Consider the following 24,899-nt stretch of genomic DNA (forward strand, 5'->3'; position numbering starts at 1 on the left):
TCACGTGTCCTCCTCTCACTCCTCATGGACTACAATACCCAGGATGCCAAATTATTATTCAAAAAAACCTTCACAACTTTATTGAAAAACTTCAACACCACTGGAAGCAATGCCTTACTATTACAGAGCTATACAATGTATATAAATGTTAACATCAAGAAATAACTCCATAAGAACATGTTTGGCAATAAAGATGACACATTAGAGACGTTCTATAAACAACAGCTGCAGTGTGAAGAGAAACCCATGTCATCTATGGCCAATGACAACCCAGTGTGAATTGAATATACAATATACAATAGCATTTAACAAAAATACTAAAACTCTGCATATTAGAATTTACTTTTTTACTCCAAAACGAAATTCCCTTTATTTGCTACATAAACAAATTAGTAAACTTGAACTTTTTTTCCCCATGTATTAATGCGAATTTTGGAAGCTCTACTAAATGTATAACATTATAAACAGGGCATTAACCATTGTTTTCTCAAAAATAAAAAATGGGACAATAAAAATAAAGGGTATATTCCAAAATATAAAACTTCCATTAGTCTGGAACATCAAAACTGACAAGAAACCTTCAATAAAATAACACTTAAATGAAGTACAAAGTAATTATCCAACAACCTGCAGACTGTTACATCAAACATTGTTCTACATGCACATTTTGAATGCAAATTAGAGATTTATTTGGTCATGCTGGGCTCGCTGGGTGCTTCACTTCTCCTGCAAAAAGATGGAAATGAACTGAGATGAAACGTTCTGTTTGATAGTGATCACTCGCTGAAGAGACAATCACATACCTGTCCACTGGAACAAACTGCAGCTTTCTTTTGACGCGCTGCAGAGTCCTTCTTTTCTGCACAGGTATACTAACGAGAGAGGCTTTCCCCTGCAAGCATTGTGAATTACATATTTAATACTTGCAGTGGGTCAGGACAACGTTTTGATGAACATCTGGCTTCATCACGAAAAGGATACAAATAGTGAAGCTTCGAAGCTTGTTTTATTTCATTGTACCTTCTTGCAATTTTCAGACAGTTGCTTCCTGCAGAACATCCTGCTTCTCTCCTCTGTGGTGAGAGCTATGCAAGGTCTGATGGTGATGCCAGGGTCAATGGCACTGGACAAAGACCTGGGCAAGGCAGAGCAGGACAAGTGTCAGACCACTCCTCATTAATACTTGACAATCATATACCGTACTTCATTAAAGCATCCATCTTCAAGTGGAAGTGCTGCAAAGAATCAAACTGTATTAATGAAGAAGACCCACCGCTGTTTGGATCACACTCTTTATTACACAGATGCACTTAAGACACAGCAAAGTTTTTTTCATTTGAAAGAGAAAATGAAAAAAAAAAAAAAAAACACTTCTTACAAAATATTTACAAAACCTGGCAATGCACAGCATGTTCGGTAACTTTTTTTTTTGATAAACAAAAATAAATAGCCTTTTTTCACATAGGAATTTCAAGAAAACTTTAACATGACAAAGAAATGAACACACTAAATATTAAGTTGAGCAAAACAGAGAGAAGTAATAATGTGGCTTCTGTGGAAAGTGGAACAACACTTGAGTCGTAGAGGTATCAAGTCCAAGACTGTTTTAGTGGCTTACGTCAACAACTGAGCTTCAACTTCCCATCTATTAATTTACAACCATACAGTGAATTAAAGGCACTGTTTCTAACAAACAAATGTGGGGTAAATTCATTATATCTTCTGTTTATTTGAGAATTGACACAAGCTTGTTCCACTACAATAGCTCGGAAAAGAGGTGCCTATTAGGGGTCAAGGGTCAATGAAGCGTGACATTTTCTTCTTATGTACAAAAGTTAGAAAGGATTTAGTGAATCAGATTTGTATTTAAGTTTGTTTTTACAGTGGCAAAGCATCGGACGGGGTGTTTTTACTAAAGATTTAAAGATATGGATTTAGGAAAATTTTAAAACTATTTTGATGAGTTTAATTTCATGTTATTCAAGATTTTATTATAATATTTTAGCAACAGTATATTGCTGCATCTACATATGATTTCCACAATAATAGGATTATGGTTTGCTATTAACAAATATTGTCATTATTGTCCTTGACTAATTAGCCAATTATTTTGTAAATCAACTGATCCATCTTCTATTCTAAGGAACGTAGTAAAAAGAGGCAAAAAATGCCCACGGTGACATCTTCAAATGTGTTCTTCTGCTACGACCGACAGTTCAAAAGCACATGAATTAAGCAGTGTATCATACTTTGATGACGAAAAGGAGCAAACTTACATTTGAGAAGATGGAACCATCTTCTTTTGATCAAACAATGGTTTCAGGTCTAATTATGTTTCCCATGTACAAGCCCCCCCCTTCTTGTCTCCTTAACCACCTCAGTCATGGCACCAAGCTGTGTTAAATGTGTCAGGTTTGATGTACTGGACATCTAAATGTGACATTTCTAATCATAAAATATATATTTGTGTTCTGGCTTTTATTGAGATACAACTAAATAGGACATTGATAAAAACATGAACAATGATGACTTTTTAACTTTTGCACATAAAAGGGTCTTTAAGTTTAGATATGACACGTAACTCGTGTATGATTATGAAATGACTGCACATTTTTTTCTGATTTATAATTCATGTTGTTCCAGTGACACCTAAAACAGATCCTTAGTACATCCTTACTTTAAGCATTTTGGACAGGTTATTTTCTGGATCACTTCTTTTTACATAAAATGTCATGGATATTTAGGACATTTTCTGCAAGAAAGTATTGTGAATTTGGATTGCAGTTCTACTCATGCAGTCTGCCTCTTCAGTCAGTGTATTGCTTTTCAAAGGCTCAGTGATATGGATCAACCTCTGGGCAAAAAAACGTTGTCATAATGGTGCCATTATGTTACATAGCTGTATAAATGTACAAACAGATAAAAAATGCCTGTTTAGTTTAATTGTATTAACAAACATTCCCTTAGAGTGTATAAATGAATAGGCTTGATTGTAATGTATTTGCAGGGCACAATCAAAAACGTAACTATTATAGAAGTTGGATTATGATGTAATGGGAGATAGTGACCAAAGGAAATACTTACAATGTGGAAAAGCCCTGCTTCTTCTCTGGATTTATCCTGTTGACTGACTCACAATCTGCCTCATCTACAAATTCTTCCTGTTTTCTTTCTAGGTGCATTTCTTTATCACCTATCTTCAATCTCTTGCCTTCTTTCTTTATCTCAACTAGCAAATCTGCTGTCTCCTTTCCCTCGCTCCTTTCCCTGCTTCGGACCTGGACATGGTTGGTCCTGTTTGATTCCAGTTCGACAAACACACTCTTGTCCTTAGGCATATGCACCATACTCTGCGTCTCTCCTTCTAAAGGGCAAGGTGAGCTGTGGCCAGGTGCCTGGCTCTGTGTAAAGGACAACCTTGGTTGCTGCCTGGGAGCGGACAATAGGTTCAAAACAGGGGATCTGTATGTGGTATTTACTGTCTTCTCTGTAGTCCAGGGGAAGGGTGCTACGCTGGTCCTTGTGGAGGACCAAGCAGAGACAGGAGTCTGTGAACTGAGGTGGATGCCTGTGCTTTGATATGGTAGAGTTGCTGATGCAGTCTTGCTGATTTTAGATGAGGTGATATGGAATGGTAGCCGACTGAGAGTCCTTGTGTCAGTAATCGGGAGTCCCAGGCTCTGACGCCACTTGATTGACTCAGAACGAGAATGGGCAATGCTGGAACTCAAAACCGGTTTAACTCTCTCCAACTGTGGGGCAACTTCCTGGACCTCACTTCCTCCCGTGTTAGACCACCGTTGCTCGGTTCTAGCAGCCCCTGCCCCATCTGCTGGCTCCAAAGGACTGGGGCTACAAGACTGGACTGAGGACAGACGTGATTGTGCACCAACGGTTGAGATGTCTGGCACCAAACTCTGTGGTGTTGGAAGAGACTGTCTAGAGAAAGGGTTGGTGATACTTTGTCTTGGAATTTCAGCCAGCTGATTTTCCTGATGGATATCTTCTTCTCGAAGTAGGCTACAAACCACGACAGTACCATTCCTTGATACATCTGCGTCTTTACTTTTCACTGCAGTCGGTACTTTGGCCTTTTCAGCCAGAAATCTTCTGATCTCTTGCTCAATGCTATCGTCGCTGTCTACTGAAGTACTGTCTTCCTTTACCTCAAGAAGAGTGTGAGAGTTGTGCAGCGACATGGAGTCTTGACCTTCAGTCCCTTTCCATGTCCGTGTTTCACCTCCATGCACATCCTGCTCGTTACTTTGATCAGTTTGTTTATGTTGAGAAATGTTCATCTGACTCAATCCAGTTGTATCTTTCACTTCATCTTTAATCTTCTGTACTTTCTTCACAGCACTGCGCTTAGAAAAAGGCTCAGGTTTGGACTTTTTGGTCTGTGAGGCATTTGTTAGCAGTGATTCTTCATCATTAAGGCACTTCCTTGATTGCCGCTTCAAGTCTCTTGTCTTTTTCTTTGTCTTCTTTTTTGTCTTGAGCAGGTCTTTTATGGCAGTGTCTAGGTCCTCGTCACTGTCAAGTGAGCTGCTTTTATCGCCACCTTGTTCAGTCTTATGTAATCCAGCTATTGGGTGAGTCTGACTTCTGTTGGAAAACATCAATGGGCTCAAATCTTTTCTGTGATCAGGTAAAGATATCGGGGCTGTTACTGTCATGTTTTTATCAATACCTGACATGTTGGGATCGCTACTGTTTTCCTCTTTGAGTTTTCTTCTTTGTGTCACCGACATTCTTGAAGGTTTCTTCTGGGTTGCAACTTGTTTTGCTTTCACTTTTTCTGGTTCATTCTCACTTTGAGGCTCTTGGGTAACAGTGGAGCAAGGTGGCAGTTTGTTAACTTGGGCCTTCTGCTCAAGAAACATTCTGATCTCTTGCTCAATCCCATCTTCACTATCGATGGAGCTGTCATCACTTTCCTCATCTGGGCAAGTGTCAGGGGTTGAAGACTTTGAGGGAGATTCAGTAGTCGCACAACTGCCAAGGTCAACACTGGGATGGAAGACTCCGGGCAAAACAGTTTTCGAAATGTCCAATATTGCCTCAGCACACATGAGCTCTGCCGTTGTGTTTGCCTTTGGGGGAGCAGGTGTAGGTTGATCTTTAAGACATTCCACTTTAAATGAAAGTAAACCATTTCCATTACCTTTCTGGTTCTCTGATAGTGAATTCTTGGATATGAAAGCAGATGGAGGTACAGATTTCACTTCTTTCTCCGTTCTGGTCTTCTTCTTCCTCACTTTGGGTTTATTCATGCTTCCAATGCTTGTACTTCCAACACCCTGTATAAACGACTTACTGCAGGGATCTTTTGTGTGCGTGAATGGTTTCAGGACACTCTTCTCCTTAAGTTGCTCAAGTTGGTAGCAGCGAATAGCTTCTTCAATCCCATCATCGCTGGTGGAATCAGACTCCCCTTTGCTTGCAGGGAGATTTAATTCTTCCCCTCTGTTCTGCTGCTCCATTTTCTCTAGCTGGTATATTTGAATGGCTTCTTCGATGCCATCATCACTACTGGAATCATTGGAGTCTTCTTCCACCTTTACTGGGAAGGCTGAAATTTTGGTCATTGTAATTTTATCAGAATCTAATTTCTTCACAATATTGTCGTTAAGGGAGGCCTTGTTTTTGATAGACTTTTTTACAGGTATAACAGCTGGTGCTGTCGGGGTTTCGACTTTGAAACTTTTTGGATAGGGGTCGCTTGAAAACAAGAATGTATTAATGTCAGAGGTCTGTTCAGAAACATCAGGACTAGCTGTATCCTTCCTCTGAATTTTGGAAGCTTGGAGAAACGTGGAACATGGGTCTGCTTTGCGTTTGTTATCACCCCTTTCTTTCAAGTATTCCAGTATTGCCTCCTCAATTCCTCTGTCCACAGAACCATCACTGTCGGAGTCACTGCTCTCATGGTTGATTGGGGAGGAAGCATCAGCTTGCGGGGTTTCAGTGGGACCTTTAATTTTGGATTTGGCTCCCACATAAGAACCCATTGCAACCTTGCAGACTTGGGAATGATCGTCTTGTCCTGATAGCACATTTCCCTCAAGCTCGTCGCCCATCTCGAGTGAGGACTGGGTGCTCCTAAGGCTCTCTATGATCATCTGGACCTTGTCTGAGATAGGTGTGCCTCTGGTGGACAACTCAGGGTCAGAGTCATTGAAGCACTGAAGGCTATAGCCTCCAGGTGGGCCACATGTTCTCCATTCTGTTGTCACTGCGACAGGTGGCACATTCATCAAGTACATTCTAGTGTAGGGTGAGGTCCTCGACCACTGGAGTGCAGCTGCCTCCGATCCCAATCACATCGTTCAATCTATGAAGAAAACAAAAATAGTTCCAGGAAGGTCAAAGTACATTCAAAATAATCATCTTCATAATATATATCTTAAATCAATTTATCTGTCCAAGTTACTTTTTTCTGTGTTGACAAATCAATTAATCAACACATTTTTCAGCCCCAAAGCAAAGCCGTTATGTCTGTACTATTATAATATCTGATATCATTACCTCCCTAGTTATTCAAGTAAATGAGAAAAGATCTATGTTCCTGCAAGTCAGGAAATTGAATTAATGCAATAATGCCTTCATGCAGGAAGCACGCTGCACACATTCAAAATATCTAGGGAGGAATTTTCTAGTTTGTTATACAACCTCATTGTGCTTGTACAATTCATAAGCAACACATACATACATACATACATATATATATATATATATATATATATATATATATATATATATATATATATATATATATATATATATATATATATATATATTTTTTTATATTGATGAAACTTATATTGTGATAGTTACTCCCATTGTTTCATCGCCCAACCATAAGGAGTATTAGTGCTGTGATTTGAGCATTAAAACCATATTATGGCAGCCCAAATAAAACAACTGTGTTTCAATATCATATTCTACTGCACCTAGTAATGTGATGCCTTTTCTATCATAAGTCCCTTAGACCCATTAGTTGTCTACCTCGGTTAGGATTTGATTATGGCATTGGGTAATACGCATACTTTTACTGGTTGACATTTTCTTTCAAACACATTTTACAATCGAATTATACAAATCAGGTGTTTTCCAAACCTTTCTAGACCAAGGTAAAAGAGATCCATCATCTCAGTAGTTAATTTAACACATGTTCTCTTTCTTATATTGTTTAGGTGGGTAAACAATTTGTTGGTCGGGGGCTCAGTGAAACCCCCTAAAAGAGCCCTAAAGCTCCCCAGACTCCTCTCAATCAATTTGAGAGTCACATATTCTATATCTATTGAGCCTGACAGGCATCAGGGAAACAGTTTGGATCAATAGTTTGCACTAATTAGCTAATTAAACCTTCACATTGTTTGAACTTTTTCCTCCAAATTAACGCTGGTGAGATGCTGTAGGAGTAGGAAATGAAGTTACAGGTTGCTTTGGCTTCTTCTCTTCTAATTACTGAGTCTATTTCACAAATCAAACAGCTTTAAATGATCATATTTATGTAACTTGTCTTTGTCGAGTGAAAGTGCAGATTTGAGGTACTTGTACTTTACTTAAATACTTCAATTTTATGTTACTTTATATTCATGTTGGATGGAAATGTTGTACCGATATGGTTTTACATTAAAACATATTAACTTAGAAAACACAATGTAGTAAATCAGTAGCTCATTTTTGACTTGTGACCCCCTCACAAAAACACAGCGCCTGGATTCTCTCACCTGAGCTGCTGGTCAAGGTCATGGTAGAACTATTCAATGATTATAGATGTGTACAGCAGATGTGATTCCTTCTCCTCTCCGATTAATCATGTCAACACCGCCCCAGATTCACCTTGTGACCCCCTGGATGTGCCCTACTGTCTATGGACGGGCCTTATGTCCCATGGTTGCAACTACTTCACTCCACTTCAGTTCAGATTAAACTATAGTTTAGTCAAGTAGGCTACGATTAAATTGTTAAAACCAGCTCCATCTCAAACAGCTACTAGACTCTTACAGATGGAGCTTGGTTCTAATGCCAACAGTACTCACACATAATAATAATAATAATAATAATAATAATAATAATAATATCAGCTCGGACATTTCAACTGCATTTTACTGATAATACAGTGAAGTTCTGCACTTTGACTTACATGGGATTTTGAATGCAGTAGGAAATTAGCTTGTAATTGAGTACTTTCTGCATATTAGTACTTCAACTAGAGTAAAGGATGTGAGTACTTACCTCACCATTGTTAATGACAGTATCTGTGTATATATCGGCTACTTTATTGCTTTTCGCCACCTGGATTTTGTTCTTGTAGATCAGAATTTGCTCTTAAATACAAGTTAAACCAGTTAAATACCTTCTCTAGACTGCAGATGTCTGTTAAATGATGCACTTTTATCACCATGTGTTGCACACAGATTGAACAGAGGATGGACTTGTCCTGTGGAGCTTGGACCCAGTAGGACTGTGAAACTGTCCTGCGAGTGAATATACGTCCACAACCAGAGTTAAACCGTGTAGCAACCCCACGAACAAGCATGCTATCGGTGGGCATTAACCCGGGCGAGGTGTCGCTCTGCTGCGATGCTTCAAGGTGTAGCTACATCCACCCCTCCCGGCTCAGTGTGCAGGCTGCAGGGACAAACAGCCACCGTCTGCGGCCGGACACTGAGTCACTACACCACCAACAACAGCCTCGTCCATGGGCTGTTGAAGCTGGTGGAAGGATGAACCAGGATGTGGTCACCGCAGCCGCCCCGCTGAAAAAAATGCCGAAAGGCGCATAGAGCGAGCTAAAGAGTAGCATCGAAACCCGAGCCCGGTCTAACGCCAACTTTGTTTGACACATCATGTGTACAAAGAAAGTTTCTCCAGACCTGCCAGCATCAGCGGGCACCATTTCCATCCATTACATAAGCGAAACGTGTCGCTGCGAGCAGTTCCCCTCCCGGACGTTTTCCTGGTCGCTACAGACAAACCCCGGCTGTCCCCGTAACCGCCAAGCGGCACTCACTGCACCGCTGCCCGGCGTGAGGCGTCAGGAGACTCCGCAGAGCAACCATGTTTCTTGTGGACGGCCACGGTTGTCAAAACCCGCTAAATTCGCTCTGTGGCGCCGCTAAACTCGGATAAAATACCCACGGATGTGTTGAAGTGAAACACGAAGGGGCTTGATATGCGAGAAAGGAAGGCGGAGATGGGAAAACGTCGGTGGGGAGAACCGCGGCTAGTCGGTGACTTGAAAGACACAAGCGGGCCTCCCGGCTGCTGCAGCCCCGGCATTTTCTCCGCCGAAGAAAGCCTTTGTATTGGGCCACAGCTCGCACTCCCAGCCTCGGCTCTCTCCCACGGGACGAGACGGTGCACGAGTCGAAAACTTACCCGGTCAGGGGACACAGAAGGGCCGCTAGAGAAGGAGCGTGGTCATCGCCGCGACGGTTGAAGGTATTTCGAGAAGCCGTCGAGGAGATGTGTCGGTGTCCGTCAGCAGCTCACACACACACCGCCTGGAGCTCACCGCCGAGTGCCCCCTCCTCCGCTCCGACTGCCGGGCGGACCAGTTTCCTCCAGAGCCACAGTCAAGCCAAGCCTTTCAAATATGGCACCGGGGAAATATGCACACTTAACTTCCTATTTGACGATATTCTACCCGGTTACATGACAGTAAACACTCGTTTATATGTGTTTGTCGTGCATTAAGGCACGAAGCAGGTTTTCTGGAAACATTTTTTTGCGAAATAAGCGTTAATATATTTCCCCATTGTATCCAAGAGCAACGCCTTCTTGTTACAAAGTTTCGTCTCTCATCGCAGCAGAGTTTGATGGATTTAGAAATCGATCTATCAACTCTGGAGTTTTACTGGAATAAAAAACCTACTATTTATTTGACTATTTTCTGTTATTTAGACGAGGTTCTCCCTTAAATCCGCTGTATAACTTTTCACTGTTATATCTGTATTATGCTCCTAAAACATGGGAATAATGTCCCCACAAGGTCACGTGACATCAATCTGGAGCCAGTCATCCATTGATTTCATTTGTGTGTTCACCAAGAGCAGATATGTGCCTAGATTACACCTAGGGCTGCAACCATAATGATTATTTTCATCATCAGTTGATAGAATTTCATTATCTTCTTCATTAATGATATCTAGGAAATGTCAAAATACAATGAAAAGTCCCAATTACAAGTTTTTTAATTTGTATTTTGTATTGTTTTTTTCAGACCGACACCCGAAACCCAAATACATACAGGTTATTATTACTTAAGAATACGAGAAGCAGCAATTCATCACATTGCAGAGGCAGAAACCACAGAATTTTATGCAAAAAACAACTACAACGACTCATCGATTATCAAAATATGTTTCTAGCCTTCAATTTATGAACTAATCTGGATACACCCAAACAAATCATCAACACCCTTTAGTTTTTTTGCACGTTTTAATTTGATCCCAGACAATACGAGCATGACAATATAATTGAAATATCTTTCCAGGAAGGAAAATGCATTATTATTCCTCCCATTCATGGCACATTCTTTGTCCCCAGTCCTTGGTCCATGCCCCTGAATTTAAATGAATATGCAATATCTATATTGGTTCTCTTTGCAGTGTTTACTAAAGCACGTCTATTGAAGTAGGGCACTTCAGGATGCGCAGCTGTGACATCCTCAGCATAACTCTTTTAGGAAGGTTACTCTACATCTGGAGGTTAATTACAAAGAGGTGCTTTGGCAGATTGAATGCTGTAAAATATACCAAATGACGATGCATTTGCCAAATATCTTTCATCGAGCTCACTGCAACATGCCCCGAAAGGAAGCGCTGTACCTTGGACCCTGGAGTGTTGCCATTAGCTTCAATAACAACAACATGAAAACACCAGAGGATCAAAATCAAGTTGAATGCATCAACACAGAGATTTGAAACTGTGTTCAAAGCCAAAATGCTTGTGAGCCGGGATATTAAACATTCACAGATTATGATCTTCATTGGAATGCTTTACCTGCTTGGCATGAGAAATGTCACATGTGACGTAAATGCCTCTGAACTCGACTAGACACCTTTTATTCATTTGACTTTTGCTTTTTCCACAGATTTGACGAGGTTCCATAAATATTTCTTACTACATCACAAGTGAAGGTTTCCTTGTTTTTCTTGAAACACCACAAGACACAAAAGAGCACATTATATGGCAAAGACCAAGAGGAGCACAAAACGACTAAAGGGTGGTTAACTGAAATTCTTCTCGTCTCCAAATTAAGCTCCTGCATCATGATGTGTAATTTATAACATATTATGAAATATAACATATAGTACATCTAACCTGTACCTGGACAATATTTAACTCAGCCTGTGGATATAAACATTCAGCCACATAATGGACACTGGATAATGGGTATGTTCAGAGTTCTAATACTGAGGAATCTCAATAAGAGCAGAGATATTATAGATTTTTGGATCATCATTTGAGCCACAGAAATGAGTCGATTAATCGATGTTTAGATCCACAGTAAAATTATCTACAACTATTTTGGTAATTGATTGATATCAATTGATAGTCTCCTGTAATAGCGCATTCAATATATTTGGCTTTTAACTGTTTGTTAGATATTTGTCTCAATTTCTTGATGTTTTCTTGAACTAATCAGCTAGTTCAAAAAATAATCATAGTGCTATAGGAGAGAAAATTATAACGTCATACCTCTATGTAGAAGAAAGTGAACAAAATTGCCCATTTATCTGGATCTGGTCCAAAATATGTGGTGTACATAGTGTGTAATCTTGAATAAAGCAAAATTAGGACAAACATGCTCTCATAAGTCCTTCAAGCTGCCATTTTCAAATATCTTAATATTATTTTGTTAAAATTTAGGGGATAAAGAGCAGATTCCTGTATTCTGATGCATTTTCTTTATATTGTGACAAAGTTACAGTGCTACAATATTACCTAATATCACTCCTGTTGGAGATTTTGCAATTGGTCCACAAAGTTCATAATGCATCATCTTACAAGTGTGCTTCTGTGATCTGATTGTTCATGGACTGTTTCAAGTGATAGATGCCAAATTTTTATCTTTTTTTTTTCCAGGGTTACTTTTCTGATCCCAAAAAAACAACACTGCTCCTCAAAGATTGAATCCACGATCCTCCCAGTTTCACATCATTTGGATTCTGTGAGTTACGCATCTTGTTCTATTTGGTTTCGAGTTTGCTGTTGGTCAATAAGTGAAGTTTATATTTTGATTCAGAGCCATTTACTCCAGTATCGTCCTTCTTATTGATATAATAAATGGCCACTTGCATCTCAGCATTGAGAGTTTTAGGGCTGATTATTATGATATTATAATGACTATTTTCATTATCAATTACTTTGCCCATTATTTGTCTGAATAAGTGATTAATTGTATGGAGTACAAAATTAACCCGAGGTAGCATCTTCGAATGTCTTGTCCAAAACTTATAGATATCTAATTCATACAGTTTTGCTGAAAGATGATGGAAATCAAAGAAACCAAGGATCAAAGTAGTTGTTTTTCTGTCAACAGACTAATTGTTTCCATATTCTGAGAGCCTGCATCAGATGGTCAAACTTGAACATTTTCATGTTAACAAAGAAGCAAAAGTGATGACGTCCTTTGCATTTTTTCACCTTCTGTGAGGTGTTGATAGGTGACTGTGGATCTAATTTACTGTGCACTACTGGCTGCTAAAGCGGGAGCCCAAGTTGTCATTAGTGGCACACAAGAAAAAGTTACTTCACCGCATGTTGTGAAAATTGCCTAACACTTCATTTTACACTCTTACTCATTGGTGCTGTGTGATATTCCATATATATATTAACTGTTTCAGTTTCACAAATTTGAAATACTTAAAGATTCAGTGTGTAAGATTTAGGTGAAAGGGATCTATTGACAGAAATTTAATATAAAATAATCCATAATAGTGATGTGTTCATGAGTGTGTTTCATCTAAATTATACAAATTGTTGTTTTATTTACCCTAGAATGGGCCCTTTATATTGAAATACTTTATAATTACATCAGGGGGGGTCCTCTCTATTGAAGCTGCCATGTTTCTTGTAGTAGCCCCAACTGGACAAACTAAACACCCTTTGAGTTTTTATGAAAACTGAAGGTTACCACAGGTTCTCTTTCATGTTTGGAAGGGGAGGATGAGGTCAGGTGTATTCAGCTATAACATGAAACTTCACATCATGTCACTAAATTCTACACACTCAACCTTTAAATATAGCTCTAATACTATAAAAAACATTTTCCTAAAGATAAGGGGCGGTTCAACGCATGAGAGCCACTGTTACATGCAAAGATGATGTCAATATGCATGTATTAATTAATATAAACAACATGAAAAAAAAAATGTAATACCTGTGATTATGGTTTTCTTATTACATTGAAATTCATGCATATAAAAGGTCAGACATGTGAGTTTAGTAAACACGTTGAAAGTTGCATGGTCTACAACATTCCCTAATTACTAATGAATGGGGCTAAGTTATCAGTTGGGGTTAGGGTTTGTTGGAGTTGTTTTTTTTGTAATAAATGTATTGGTTCGAGTTAATCTCTCCTGCAATCAAGCAGGTGAGATCATGAATGCCAATAGACACAAGTTATACGTATTCTATTAGGGCTCATTAAAAACAGGCCTGAGACCTGAGCGAAGGCTGCAATCGGCACCTTAACATATGCTGCAATAATATATATTAATGCATGGGATATTTAAATCTGAATTTATATTCATTTGTTTGCACATTAAATATGACATGTACACATATACAAACACACTTTTACCTACATTGTACCTACTGCATTACACTGACAAGGGATAAAAAGGCATCTACACAATTATATTGTTTAGTCAATTTTCACAATCAGTAAAATAGGTAATTGGGAGGATTTTAAGTCCATATTCAAACAATGTTTTGATGATAAAACTCAGAACATAAAAACTAATAGTGAACATGGAGCCAAAATAGTATAACTATACTACTATGCTACAATACACCACAGTATTCACTTGTATAGGTTCTATTTTGGGATTCCCAATATTGTCTTCTTGTCCACTGCTCCATTTTCACCAATAATCACTGCAAGTAATTAACCCATTCAAGTTGCACCATTGGTAATGTGACTAAACCATAGACTGTAAATAAAATTACATGTCTCCACTTCCTGCATCTGTCCAGAAATGAAGCTAAAATATCCCGGATACGAACACTGCCATGTTGTGCATTTAGAGCCCGACTGCGCAGTTGCAGTCGGGGGATGGAGCCACAGTATCGAGGATCTGGCGATTCACACACTCGACCAATCGCAAGTCGGTCTCATCTGTTAATCTTGATGTTTCACCACATTTTATATCATAAAATCACCTATTATAAACTTACAATAATGACAATAATTGTATTTGTACTTTGACTTTTTAGTTTGGTACATGTCCAATCCATTAACATAGAGGAGAAAGAATTCATCACCTACACATAAGCCAGCCACCAGGTAGCGATCCAGACACTTATACCACACTTTTTGGAAGCCTTTGTGTCGTCCACCTTTATATACACAATCTGTGGTGTAAACCAGTTTGCTCTTTCTTCATGGTGGTGCAGAGAATGGCGACAACACCACTCCAGCACATTGCTACGCCCCTGACCTTGAAATGTTCTTCGTCCGGTCATTCTATGTTTCAATTTGCATGCAGTAGAGGAAGGGCTCAGCCAGTTCTCGGTGCTTGGGTAATAAAACTGAGTCTGATGTCACACCAAGAATAGACATCAGAGGACCATGTGCATCTCACACCAACTCCATCATTCATTTGAAAATAAAACAAAGAAGGCTTGATGGAAATACAGTCCCTCTCATCCCCCTTTACTTTCTATCTCCATGTTTCTGTTCATTTACCAGAACATGCTGTCAGCTACGTCGAGCAAAAAGACACCAAAGAGGAAAGAAAGGAGGTTCAGCACCATGGACAGCAACCACTCACTCCAACCGGGAAGGGGAAAAGTAAGGGGACATGCGCCTTGTGTCTCCTTCAGCTGGTCTTCCAAACATATGAAGGTAACTGCTGCTGTCAATCAGAATACTATTGTTGCTGATTTCATAAATATGAGTCTCTACAGTAGGAATGTGATCAAACTGATTCCCTGAGGCTGCAACTTGGCATCGCTGGTACTTTGTGCTGACTCTGATTTCTCTTTCTAGGTCCTGATAATTTGCCCACATTCTCTGTACACTCAGCGATGTTGTTTGTCTTCATTATGGAACAAAGAAAGATCCACGGCAGATTAGCAGACTGAACAACCATGCAGAATTACTATACCTAAAGGCTCTCTACATGTTTAATGTGAAGTATAAAAGAAAGCCCACCTGTTTATCCAAATACATAAAAGCAGACACTCTTTTAATTGAGTGTTTTACTGTAATGGTTCCATCTGTGCTGAAATGTAGAACTAGCCATAAATTCAACTTAAATTAAATATACCGCAGTGTGGAATACTGCAGCCCTTTCATGTCTTGGCAGTCAGATTATTAATGTCCTCTTCCAAATATTTAAGTTGACCATGTTTTTGTTGGCTAAAACAATGTTAAAGTTAATAAATAAATGTGAAATTACGGAGCCTAAATTCATGCAACTGCCCTTAGTACAGCTAGTGTCCAAATCGATACCTTATACATTGATAAAAAGGATCCAGTAGCGTCAGAAACACATACAGAAAAACATTATGTTATGTTAAAATATTAACTATCATAGATTGGCTTTATTTTATAACTAATCCATACCTATACTTACACACACTGATGTTATAATTGAATCCTGGAAAAAAGTTAAACTTCATTAAAATTGGCATGTTCATCACTTGGGGCTCATGTAGGCTGGAATTGATTACATGAAGTCCATACTTTGGTGGAATTGAAGAAGTAAGAGGAGACAAGTTAATTCAGGAAACACAACATGCTCTAAAAACTGATAAAGAAAAAGAAAAACAAGCACCACTATAGAGAGAAAATAATTTCCGTGCAAACGAATCCAAGAAAACAAATTGAAAAACAAACACAAGCCATGATTAAATGACTTTGTATTTAATTAAATTTTCCTCATGTAACCAGTGGAAGAAAATTATAATTAAAGGAAGAATGGATTGGATCACAAAAGCCTGTGTTAATTACGACTGTTATAGGACAAAATTGAAAAAGAAAAACTGGTATCAACCTTAAGAAGCACGACGCTCAGTGTAAACACCCAGATGTTTTTCTGTAGCCCTGTCAAACTCTAGTCTGCCTGCAGACAGCTCATGGCTGACAGAATCAAACGCCTGAGGCACAGCCACAAACAGGACAGAGCAGTGCTGCTGCTCAGAAGGAAGCGGTATATATAGAGTGATATAGTACCAACACTTTAGTAGCTGTAAGGACTAATGACACGTCTCAGTGACATATTTAAAATACTGTGAATTAAGGTTTTTCATCAGGTTTTTACCTAAAAACACAATAAAAAGCTATTCAGACTTTGGTCTTATCTTTATCTACAACCTTTTTAGTAAGTGAGATGTTCTGCAAAATACCACTAGATGGCAGTGTAGTCCTACAGGAATCACACACAATGAACTATAGCAGTAAAGGGAAGTAAAGCAGGTGAAAACTGAACTGCATGAGCATACGTAAAATAAAATGCATGAAAATAAATAGTCATTAAACACATTTAAAATGTAATATACATTTAATTTAATGTTGCTTATAAAGTTGTATAGTAACTATTATATAAAAGCCATGCTTTACGTCTCAAGGCTAAAGAAACATGAAAAATAATTTTTGAGCTTCACACTTATTATTGTACTTTTATGTAAAGACAAAATCTTCTTGCATCAATCATTTGTCAATATGGCAGATTGACTCCCCTTCTGTTATGTTTACATATAATATTCTGTATAGACACAGTAACCTCAACTATCTATTTAGGTCCAAAATATATGTCTATTTATGTAAAAGAAAAAACAGTACATGCTCTTTGTGTTATGCAGAGTTAAGGTCAGCACCAAGATGCAATATCAGCAACTACAGTCTTTGTAAGATTTTTCCTTCCTACATGAAAACAAATCCCATCGTCAGTATATTTCTTGTAAAATCTTCAATCTGGCGTAGGGTTTCTCATCGGAGACACAGTGTTGCTGCTACAGGGGGCAGCAGAGACCCAATATGTTGCTTCAGTTTTTCTCTTTTGCAGTATTTATTATATTCCGACAAGAGGAAGGTGGTGCAGCAACAGATTTAATTACATCACAAAGTTCACAGTCAATTTGTCTCCTCTCAATCTGCATCATCTCCTCAGAGGAGCTTGACGACCTCATGCGATGGCTGACGTTTGTTAACCAAAAACGAAACTGATCCGCAGCCCAAAAATCCCACTGGTCAGGGACATTATTGTTCCTATTGCGCCTGTCAAAAACTAAAAGTGCATATGTCTCGCAGGTGTACACAAACAACAATAGTTGAGAGACAGGGTGAAAAGAAAGAAAGAAATAAGTGTCCTCGAGCCCTGGAACAGACACTGCAGAGAGAGACCTTACAGTAAGAGCTGACAGAAGGAGGTTTTACAATGAGATGTAAAAAGGCTTGAGGATGATGTTCAGAGAGAAAGCCAAGACCCCTGCTGTGACCCTGCTCCCACTCAGCACACATGTATACACATATGCAGATCCACCCACACAAAGCGCAGTGTGCCAGCGCTGATCTGTTTTGACAAAAAAAAGGCAGCGTGTTTGAGCCAACCACATTAATCAGGAGTGATCTTACGATGTACCAACAAACAGCAGAACCATCTAACTCAATGAGGATAATAGCTTTATTTACATGGCAGCTTTTAAACCAGCCGCAACAAAGGGCTTCACAGAAAAGGACAAGTAAAGAAAACAATTACTTTTTTCAGAAGGCACAAACCTGAATTCCATATTATGATCATGATTTGTATTATTATTAGCAGGCTGCAATCTCCATCTCCGTTGAGGACATGCTACACAAATTTATCTAAAGATGTAGTTAGCCATATTAATTCAATGCACTTGGGGCAGGAGTGAAGGGGCAGTGGGAGCGAGATGGAGGTCTCTGAAAGGTCGTAAAACAGTATATGCTAACAGAACGCTTATCCTCTTTCACGTACAACGCCATGACTATTTCAGAACCATCTTACAGGACGTTACACCCACAATCATTTTCATAGTAACGCCTTAAATGCTAAATGCTCAGGCACCATAGACCACTGCTTACCCAGTGATGATGAGGAAAAGGCAAAGACTTGCAGGGAAGTTGGAAGAAAGTTACAATGGAGAGGCCACCTGGAGTTGCCTCAGGACCACAGTGAGTTTTGAGATCAGCAACGGCTCCTGTACTGCTCCAGGCGATGTCTCCGGACTGCACTGGGGGTCATGGCGACTACACACTGGTACACAATGTTCTCCGGGTGGGCAGCAGACAGTCATGGACACCGGTGAACGTGTGGTTTGTGTACAAGCAGAGGGTGTACTTTGTCCACAGTTAATGCTAATATTTGTGGTGGCTAATTCCAACTTTCTGAGGTCAGTCGTTCACCTTGGCAACGCGTGTGAATGAATGTGGGGGGGTGGAGCTTCTGAAGGACCAGTGGGTTTATTTGTTTTCAAATATCAACAGTGATTCCCCAGAATGAGTTACCCTACCTTTAAGTGTAGAACCAAACATTATCCAAACAGGAACCAAGGTAACATAATGACTGTTCAGTATCGTCTAAAGAAACAAAGCATAACACATAATTAAATCTGACTGTGTCTCCAGTTAACTGAGCAGGCAGAGGCATGAAAACTGGAGCGTATGTTGCATTTTAATATCTAACATAAAATACTGAGTCTTTTCACCATGAAAGCTGCCTTATAGTCATATGTCTCAATGTGAAATGTGTGTAGGAAATTAATAAATATATTTTTTTAAATAAATAAACTGTTTTTGCAGCCGCCAGAGGCTCAATCGGTGCATGATATTGTTTTTTGATTGATTTACATCCTGGCAGCTTATTTCCCCCTGAGTTTTCTGTTCTTGGAGTGAATGCAAGCCTTTCAGACAGAAAGAAAACAATGTATCAGCTTGTCAGGTTTGACAGGGAGCATGATTTAATGAAACACTGATCTCTGACATCCTGTTCACGTGAAGTCGATGGCAGAACTGCGGCATTGTTTTTTTTCGAGATGAATTGGCAAACTGTCACTTGAGGAAATTAAACTAGACTTTTTTTTCCCATTTTGGAACTTCACCACATCAGGAGCAAATGCATTTGTATTAAATAAATCAACAGAATCACAGAGATGAATCCTATTAATTCCGCCCTGGGTTTGTGCCAGTGGGGGATTGTGAACTATCAAACTCAAGCCAGACTCAACAAAAACAACACAACACACAATATGCCGATCCTGTAGCCTTCATCGAGCTGCTGAGCAATGCTAAGACTGCCGCAGAAATGGAGCCTCATTGTGTCTAAGTGACTGTGGCAACTGTCATGCCATTTGCATTTGCAAAGAGAGGTTTTAGGTCTCGCACCCCTGTCATTGTCCACAGTACCTCCATGACGACACTTTGAAACAACAAACGGGAAGCAATAAAAGGCATTACTAAAAACCACATCCAGTTTGTCAACTCTGTTTCTCAGAGCAAGAGAGGGAGCAGCCTCGGGTGAGAACTCGTCCTCATCCCTTGCCGGCTGCTGAATCTGTGAATCGGGTCGGTCTGGACTAAGCTCACTTTTTTTGTTCAAGTGAACGCCTTGTGAACGGGTGTTTTGTAGAGAAATTACTGGATTTGCCACAGTTCCACCTGAAGTTGCCATATATTTGCCAGTCAGCTCGCAGCCGAAGTAACTCAGTGAAAGGGGTCGTACCTGGGGGTCGACCAATCACATTAGAAAAAAAAAAAAACGGATATTGGATACGGATATTCCCTATTCGCTGTAAATAAAAGTGGGAGTGTCTGGGGTGCACAATGTAATTTAAACAGAAAAACAACTTCTATTGAATGCTCACAGGTGCTTACGGTCTATCAGGTGTATTGTACGAGTAAACTGTTATTATCTGATTAAATTATATTTAACATGTTTAAATAGGCTTTATATTCCCAGGATGTTGGAGGGGCGTGGCACTGTCCCCACTGGTTTGTGCCATGTTCATTTTGACTCCAATCAGGGGGAAGTTGTTTTTTGCTATCGACCAACAAGTAAACATGAGACGCTGCCCTGTTGCATTTGGCTCTCCTGCTATTTCAACACTCTGGCATATTTGTTATTGCGATTTTATGTCCTTGCCTTTTCACAGCAGAGCATTTCGATGCCCTGCAATGTCGCACAGAGGCCACGTTGCGTAACCACTTTTCCTTCTCAACCTCCGAGAGACTGGCATCAATTCAGAGGTTGTCTCATCCAAAGACGATCTACATTTTTCCTCACAGGAGAGAATTTATTTTTTACAAGACAAACGAGTCACATTTACATTTTTACACTGTCTGTCTTTGCACCAGACTTCATGCTTTAGTGTATTTTACTGCCTGTAATCAGTTGCTGGCACGTGAAGTATGGGAATGTAATGGTCGTGGACTTCACGGTTGAAAAAGTGTGGGAGGAGATGAATGCTGTTATTAATTTCCATAGTATGAGTATTACTATGAAAGCAGCCAAGTGATCCAGAATAAGCTGACATTTCCAATGCATACACAGATTGGATGAAAAACAGAGTAGCATACCATGTGTATGGAGGCCTAAAGAGGCCTATATCATAAGGACAATATAAACTTGAAAAGTAAAATGTAATTTCACCATAGTAATGTGATTTTCCACATATTAATGCGTTATTTTAGTGAAAATTAACATGAAAATGCAATAATACAAATTTTCATGTGGGCGTTTAATGACCATATTAAAATGAAAACAGAAACTCTGTCTGAAACATAATTTTCCATAGTAATTTCAAGCAGTACAATAGACAGTATTCAAATATTATTAATATATTGATTCATTTATGCAAGAAATAGTAAAGTCACAATAATTCCAGAAGTTTGAGAGGTCTGATCGTTACAGCAAATCCTGAAATCGTTGTCTGTCGGGGCCTCGCATGTTTCAAGACTCCTTCATTTCATCGCTTTCACATTTGCCATGTTTATTGTTAAGGGCCCAAGGAGGTGCAGTGTAGAATCTGGATCAATTTGCACATGCGATATGTTCAACATTAATAAACTTTAAATAAACAGGCGACCAGCATTCTGTAGCCGCCGCGTCTGGGACTTGTGAAAGTAAGTGACGATCACAACAGCAGGGTGTTCCTGTTCATGACAACAGCAACAACAACAGGTTCTCCTGTTCGGGGGTCCTGCATAATGACTCGAGTTTCAGGTAAACAGCTCTTTGTGCAGCAGCTGTGGTGCAGCCTCATTGTTCTGCAAACAGCCCATTCCAAACAGACAGGATTAGAACTGACAATTTATCAATATTTTGAAAACGACATTTGACAATTAGTTTCATTCGTCTGTTGTACACCGGGCAATATTCAAATACAATTAGCGAAACATTCCCCCCCCCAGTCTATTGCATTCACACATCTTCATCATCCCACTCCTTTGGTGTCAAAATGAAAATAAAAACACAATTTGTCAGTCCTCTGATCACGATAAGTCTTCAGTTAGAACATCAGTCATTGTCTTTAGGTGGGACGCTATAGGCTGCCTACGAGAACCTGACCTTTATGGTGATTTGAGTGATGGTTGCAGTCTGTAGTACGGCTCCCCTGAGGCGCGGCAGAGGTCTTGGAAAGCAAAACTCACCCTGTAGTGACATAACCAGTGATACTCCCCTGCATGCGTCCCCCAGTTCCTCATACTGGTTCTACAGGAAACACAGTCAAACAGGTGACACTCCTGGCACTGGTATCGTTAGAGGTGTAATTATTTAAATATAGTCCGCTATAGGCTTCCATAGTGGGAACAACAGGAGATATATTATGTTGTTTGTTTCATTACTACTACTACTACTACGCTGAAATTAATGTAATTAATGTCTATTAACTGATGAAAAATATCTCTCATTAATGAATTTACTGTAGGTCTCTCCGGGACAAAGGAGGATTTAGTGAGCCTGTGATGCTGTGTACAGCTAAGTTTGCAGACGCTGAGTGTGCGATCACCCTCTGAGCTCTATGGACAATGTCATGTCAGATAAACACACCATTTCTAACCCCAACAACCTTCTATCATCTCCGCACAGCGGGGTATTGATTGTCAAAGAAAGTGCATTTAATTTCTGTCTCAGCAGGTTGGCTGAGCCCAGCTGTCCTTCAGCCCCCTTTCTTTGTGTAATGGAATATTCCAGGGAGAGAAAGACACACACGCACACGCAGAGGAAAATAGTGAGTAGACGTACGCCTTCAACACATCTGCTCCATAGGGAATGATGCTTTGATGAGTTCCTGTCATGGAAATCACATCGCTGTAATGCAACTGGGAGTTCTTCCACCACTCACTCATTCTTTCATTTGAATATGATTAATCTTCTGTGTAGGATGCTACCTCTGGTAGATCATCTGCATTTGCGAACTGTCTTTTCTCCTCTGCACAATGGAATAGAATTTGAAAGCTCATGATAATAATCCAAAAAATAAAGCTTTAAAGAAAAAGACAAATCGAATAAGGTTTTTCTTTTCCACAGGTTTTTTTCCCACAATTCTCAATAGCATCTTTAAAATGTAGGTGTTTTACATGTTAAAAGACTAAAATGCATACATTTCTTATTTGAATTTTGCTTAATTAGACTGTAACAAAGTACATAACATTTGTTCTCAAAAGAGGAAGAACACATTGACTGAGATGCATCGACTATCTGCTTTTTAATTTATCTGCATTCATATGCAGATAGCTGTTAATAGAGATTAGCCTAAATTCCATCTGGACCTAAAAGACTGACAAAAAGTATGTGAGAAATGATCTTCTGTTCACAGTTCACTGTTTACAGTCTGACTAGAGTCTTGGCCCGGATATATGCTGGAAAAAACAGATTGAATGCAGATGCTTCCATATAAGGAAGATTCTGGACCAACATGTTTAACAGCACTCTCACTCATGTGTAAACTGAAAATTATGTCACTACTAATTATTCATTAATTCAGAATTGATCCATAATTACAAAAAAGCAACTCACAAATACAGCAATTCTTTTTTCCTGCAATAGGAGAAAACATAAAACAGTGGACTAACTTGTGCTTAAGGATGGTCCCTTCTAGTTGTATGCCTGTCAGGTCACAGTCAGCGTGAATGAACGTATGTAGCTGTTTTGTGTCATTGGATGAGCATCATGTCGACTATCAAGATAGGTGGTGGAATGTTGGGCTCGCAAAAAAAAAAAGGAATACGGCCATTTTTTTAAGTTAAAGACAACTCAGTGTGCCTCGTTTGCAGTGACATAATTACAGTGATTTAAAAAAGGCCAATCTCAAGCATCATTACAGCTAGTAATGCTCATGAATTAGCACTTTTTAGGTAACTTTGGTGCCGAGCAAGCACCGTTCACTTTAAATATCGTATTCTGACGAAGACAATGTTATGCAGGAATGTGTTGTGGGTAGCAAGCTAATTGCTAAGAAGCTTAAATCTCATTCAGAAGGAGATTTCTGAAGATCCCTTGTTTCTACTGCAGAACTGCTTGAACCAGACAATCACCTTGTCTGAACAAGACATTGAAAAAACTTTAAAGGACAATGCAATAAATTTCCATTTTTACTCTATGGACTGTGATGAAACAACAGACATAACAAAAAACAAACAACTAATATTTTATTCAAGTTGTTTTGGCTAAAACCAACTGCACATATCATGACCATCATCACTACCATCTGACATCAGGCGCCTCAGAAAAGAGAAGCCGTTACAGCCATTGAGCTTCAAATGAGATGATGTGTTTGATAATTTAGTATGGCCTGCAGAAGATGTTAAGTTTAAATGGCCTTTGATAGGCAAAAGGTTCCCCACCCGTGTGTTACTGTGAAACAAAACTTCTACTACATCTCTATATCTGTGTAATGTCATGTCTCTGACCTCATTGTCTGTTTACAGGACAGATAGTGCTATTGCACATATGAGAAAGGCTGTATAAACCTATTAGTGGTTGTCGTCCGTGAAGCTAGAAAGAAGGCAGTTTACATGCCGAATCAGTTTACTTAATCAGAAAGGTTTTGAGTTAGACATTTTCAGAGTTTGGTAGCAGTTGACACTTTGTGCCTTTTGGAGTGTTTGTGAATTTCAAAGTATGACCATATGTCTCCTATAGGGATGGTATCCCCACATGTCTTCTTTTTTTTTCCTGGTAACCCTCCCTCTGGGGCTTTCACAACCACATTCAACCTCATTATAAGCGCAGATGACATCATGTGCAGTCTTTCCTTTGTCCCCCAAGACCTAGAGATTAGCGGTGTTGCAATGAGCCCTGAAAAACACAGGAGAGTCGGCCCTATAGGGCGACTTAAACAAATCTGTACATCATCTGCATCTGTTTTGATGGAAAGCGTACATTGTGTGACTTGGCACTGGCCTGTTAAGTTCAGCTGTTACATCGGCAAATAAAGTGAAACGACAAAATTCGGAGGAAACTGAAGGATGGCAATTAATTTGTCGTGACTCAAGAATGTACACTGACCTAAAAATGGCAAAATGCAACAATCACAGTGTTTTGTCTCGCACAATTATATTTACTGTGTCTAAAGCACTTTATACTACTGAAAAATACCAGCCTTTTAGCTGGATGCTATTTAACACTTCCATTCATCGTCTGTGATCAAATAACACAGCAAGATTAACACTGAGGAAATTATCACACATC

At 39.4% G+C, this 24,899-nt stretch overlaps 1 protein-coding gene and 1 long non-coding RNA gene across 3 annotated transcripts; one reads left to right on the top strand and one right to left on the bottom strand.

The window, feature by feature from the left end:
- Nucleotides 1–65: 65 nt before the first annotated feature.
- Nucleotides 66–9,634, bottom strand: ppp1r26 (protein phosphatase 1, regulatory subunit 26). Of its 2 annotated transcripts, XM_035184337.2 has the most exons (5): nt 9,391–9,634; nt 3,085–6,334; nt 1,021–1,135; nt 804–892; nt 66–726 (listed from the first exon to the last, which is right to left on the bottom strand). In XM_035184337.2, the coding sequence occupies exons 2-5, from the start codon at nt 6,264–6,266 to the stop codon at nt 687–689; spliced, it is 3,426 nt and encodes a 1,141-aa protein (XP_035040228.1). In that variant the 5' UTR covers nt 6,267–6,334; nt 9,391–9,634; the 3' UTR covers nt 66–686. The 2 variants fall into 2 exon arrangements, with proteins under 2 accessions (XP_035040228.1, XP_035040227.1); XM_035184336.2 differs by having other exon boundaries at nt 66–892.
- On the top strand, nt 8,617–18,862 carry LOC118125598. Its single transcript, XR_004698865.2, has 4 exons — nt 8,617–9,453; nt 12,103–12,187; nt 14,933–15,088; nt 15,233–18,862. It is a non-coding gene; the product is annotated as an uncharacterized LOC118125598 (long non-coding RNA).
- The last annotated feature ends 6,037 nt before the right edge of the window (nt 18,863–24,899 follow it).

This window comes from Hippoglossus stenolepis, chromosome 18 (assembly GCF_022539355.2).
Source record: "Hippoglossus stenolepis isolate QCI-W04-F060 chromosome 18, HSTE1.2, whole genome shotgun sequence".
In the NCBI taxonomy this organism is placed as follows: domain Eukaryota; kingdom Metazoa; phylum Chordata; class Actinopteri; order Pleuronectiformes; family Pleuronectidae; genus Hippoglossus; species Hippoglossus stenolepis.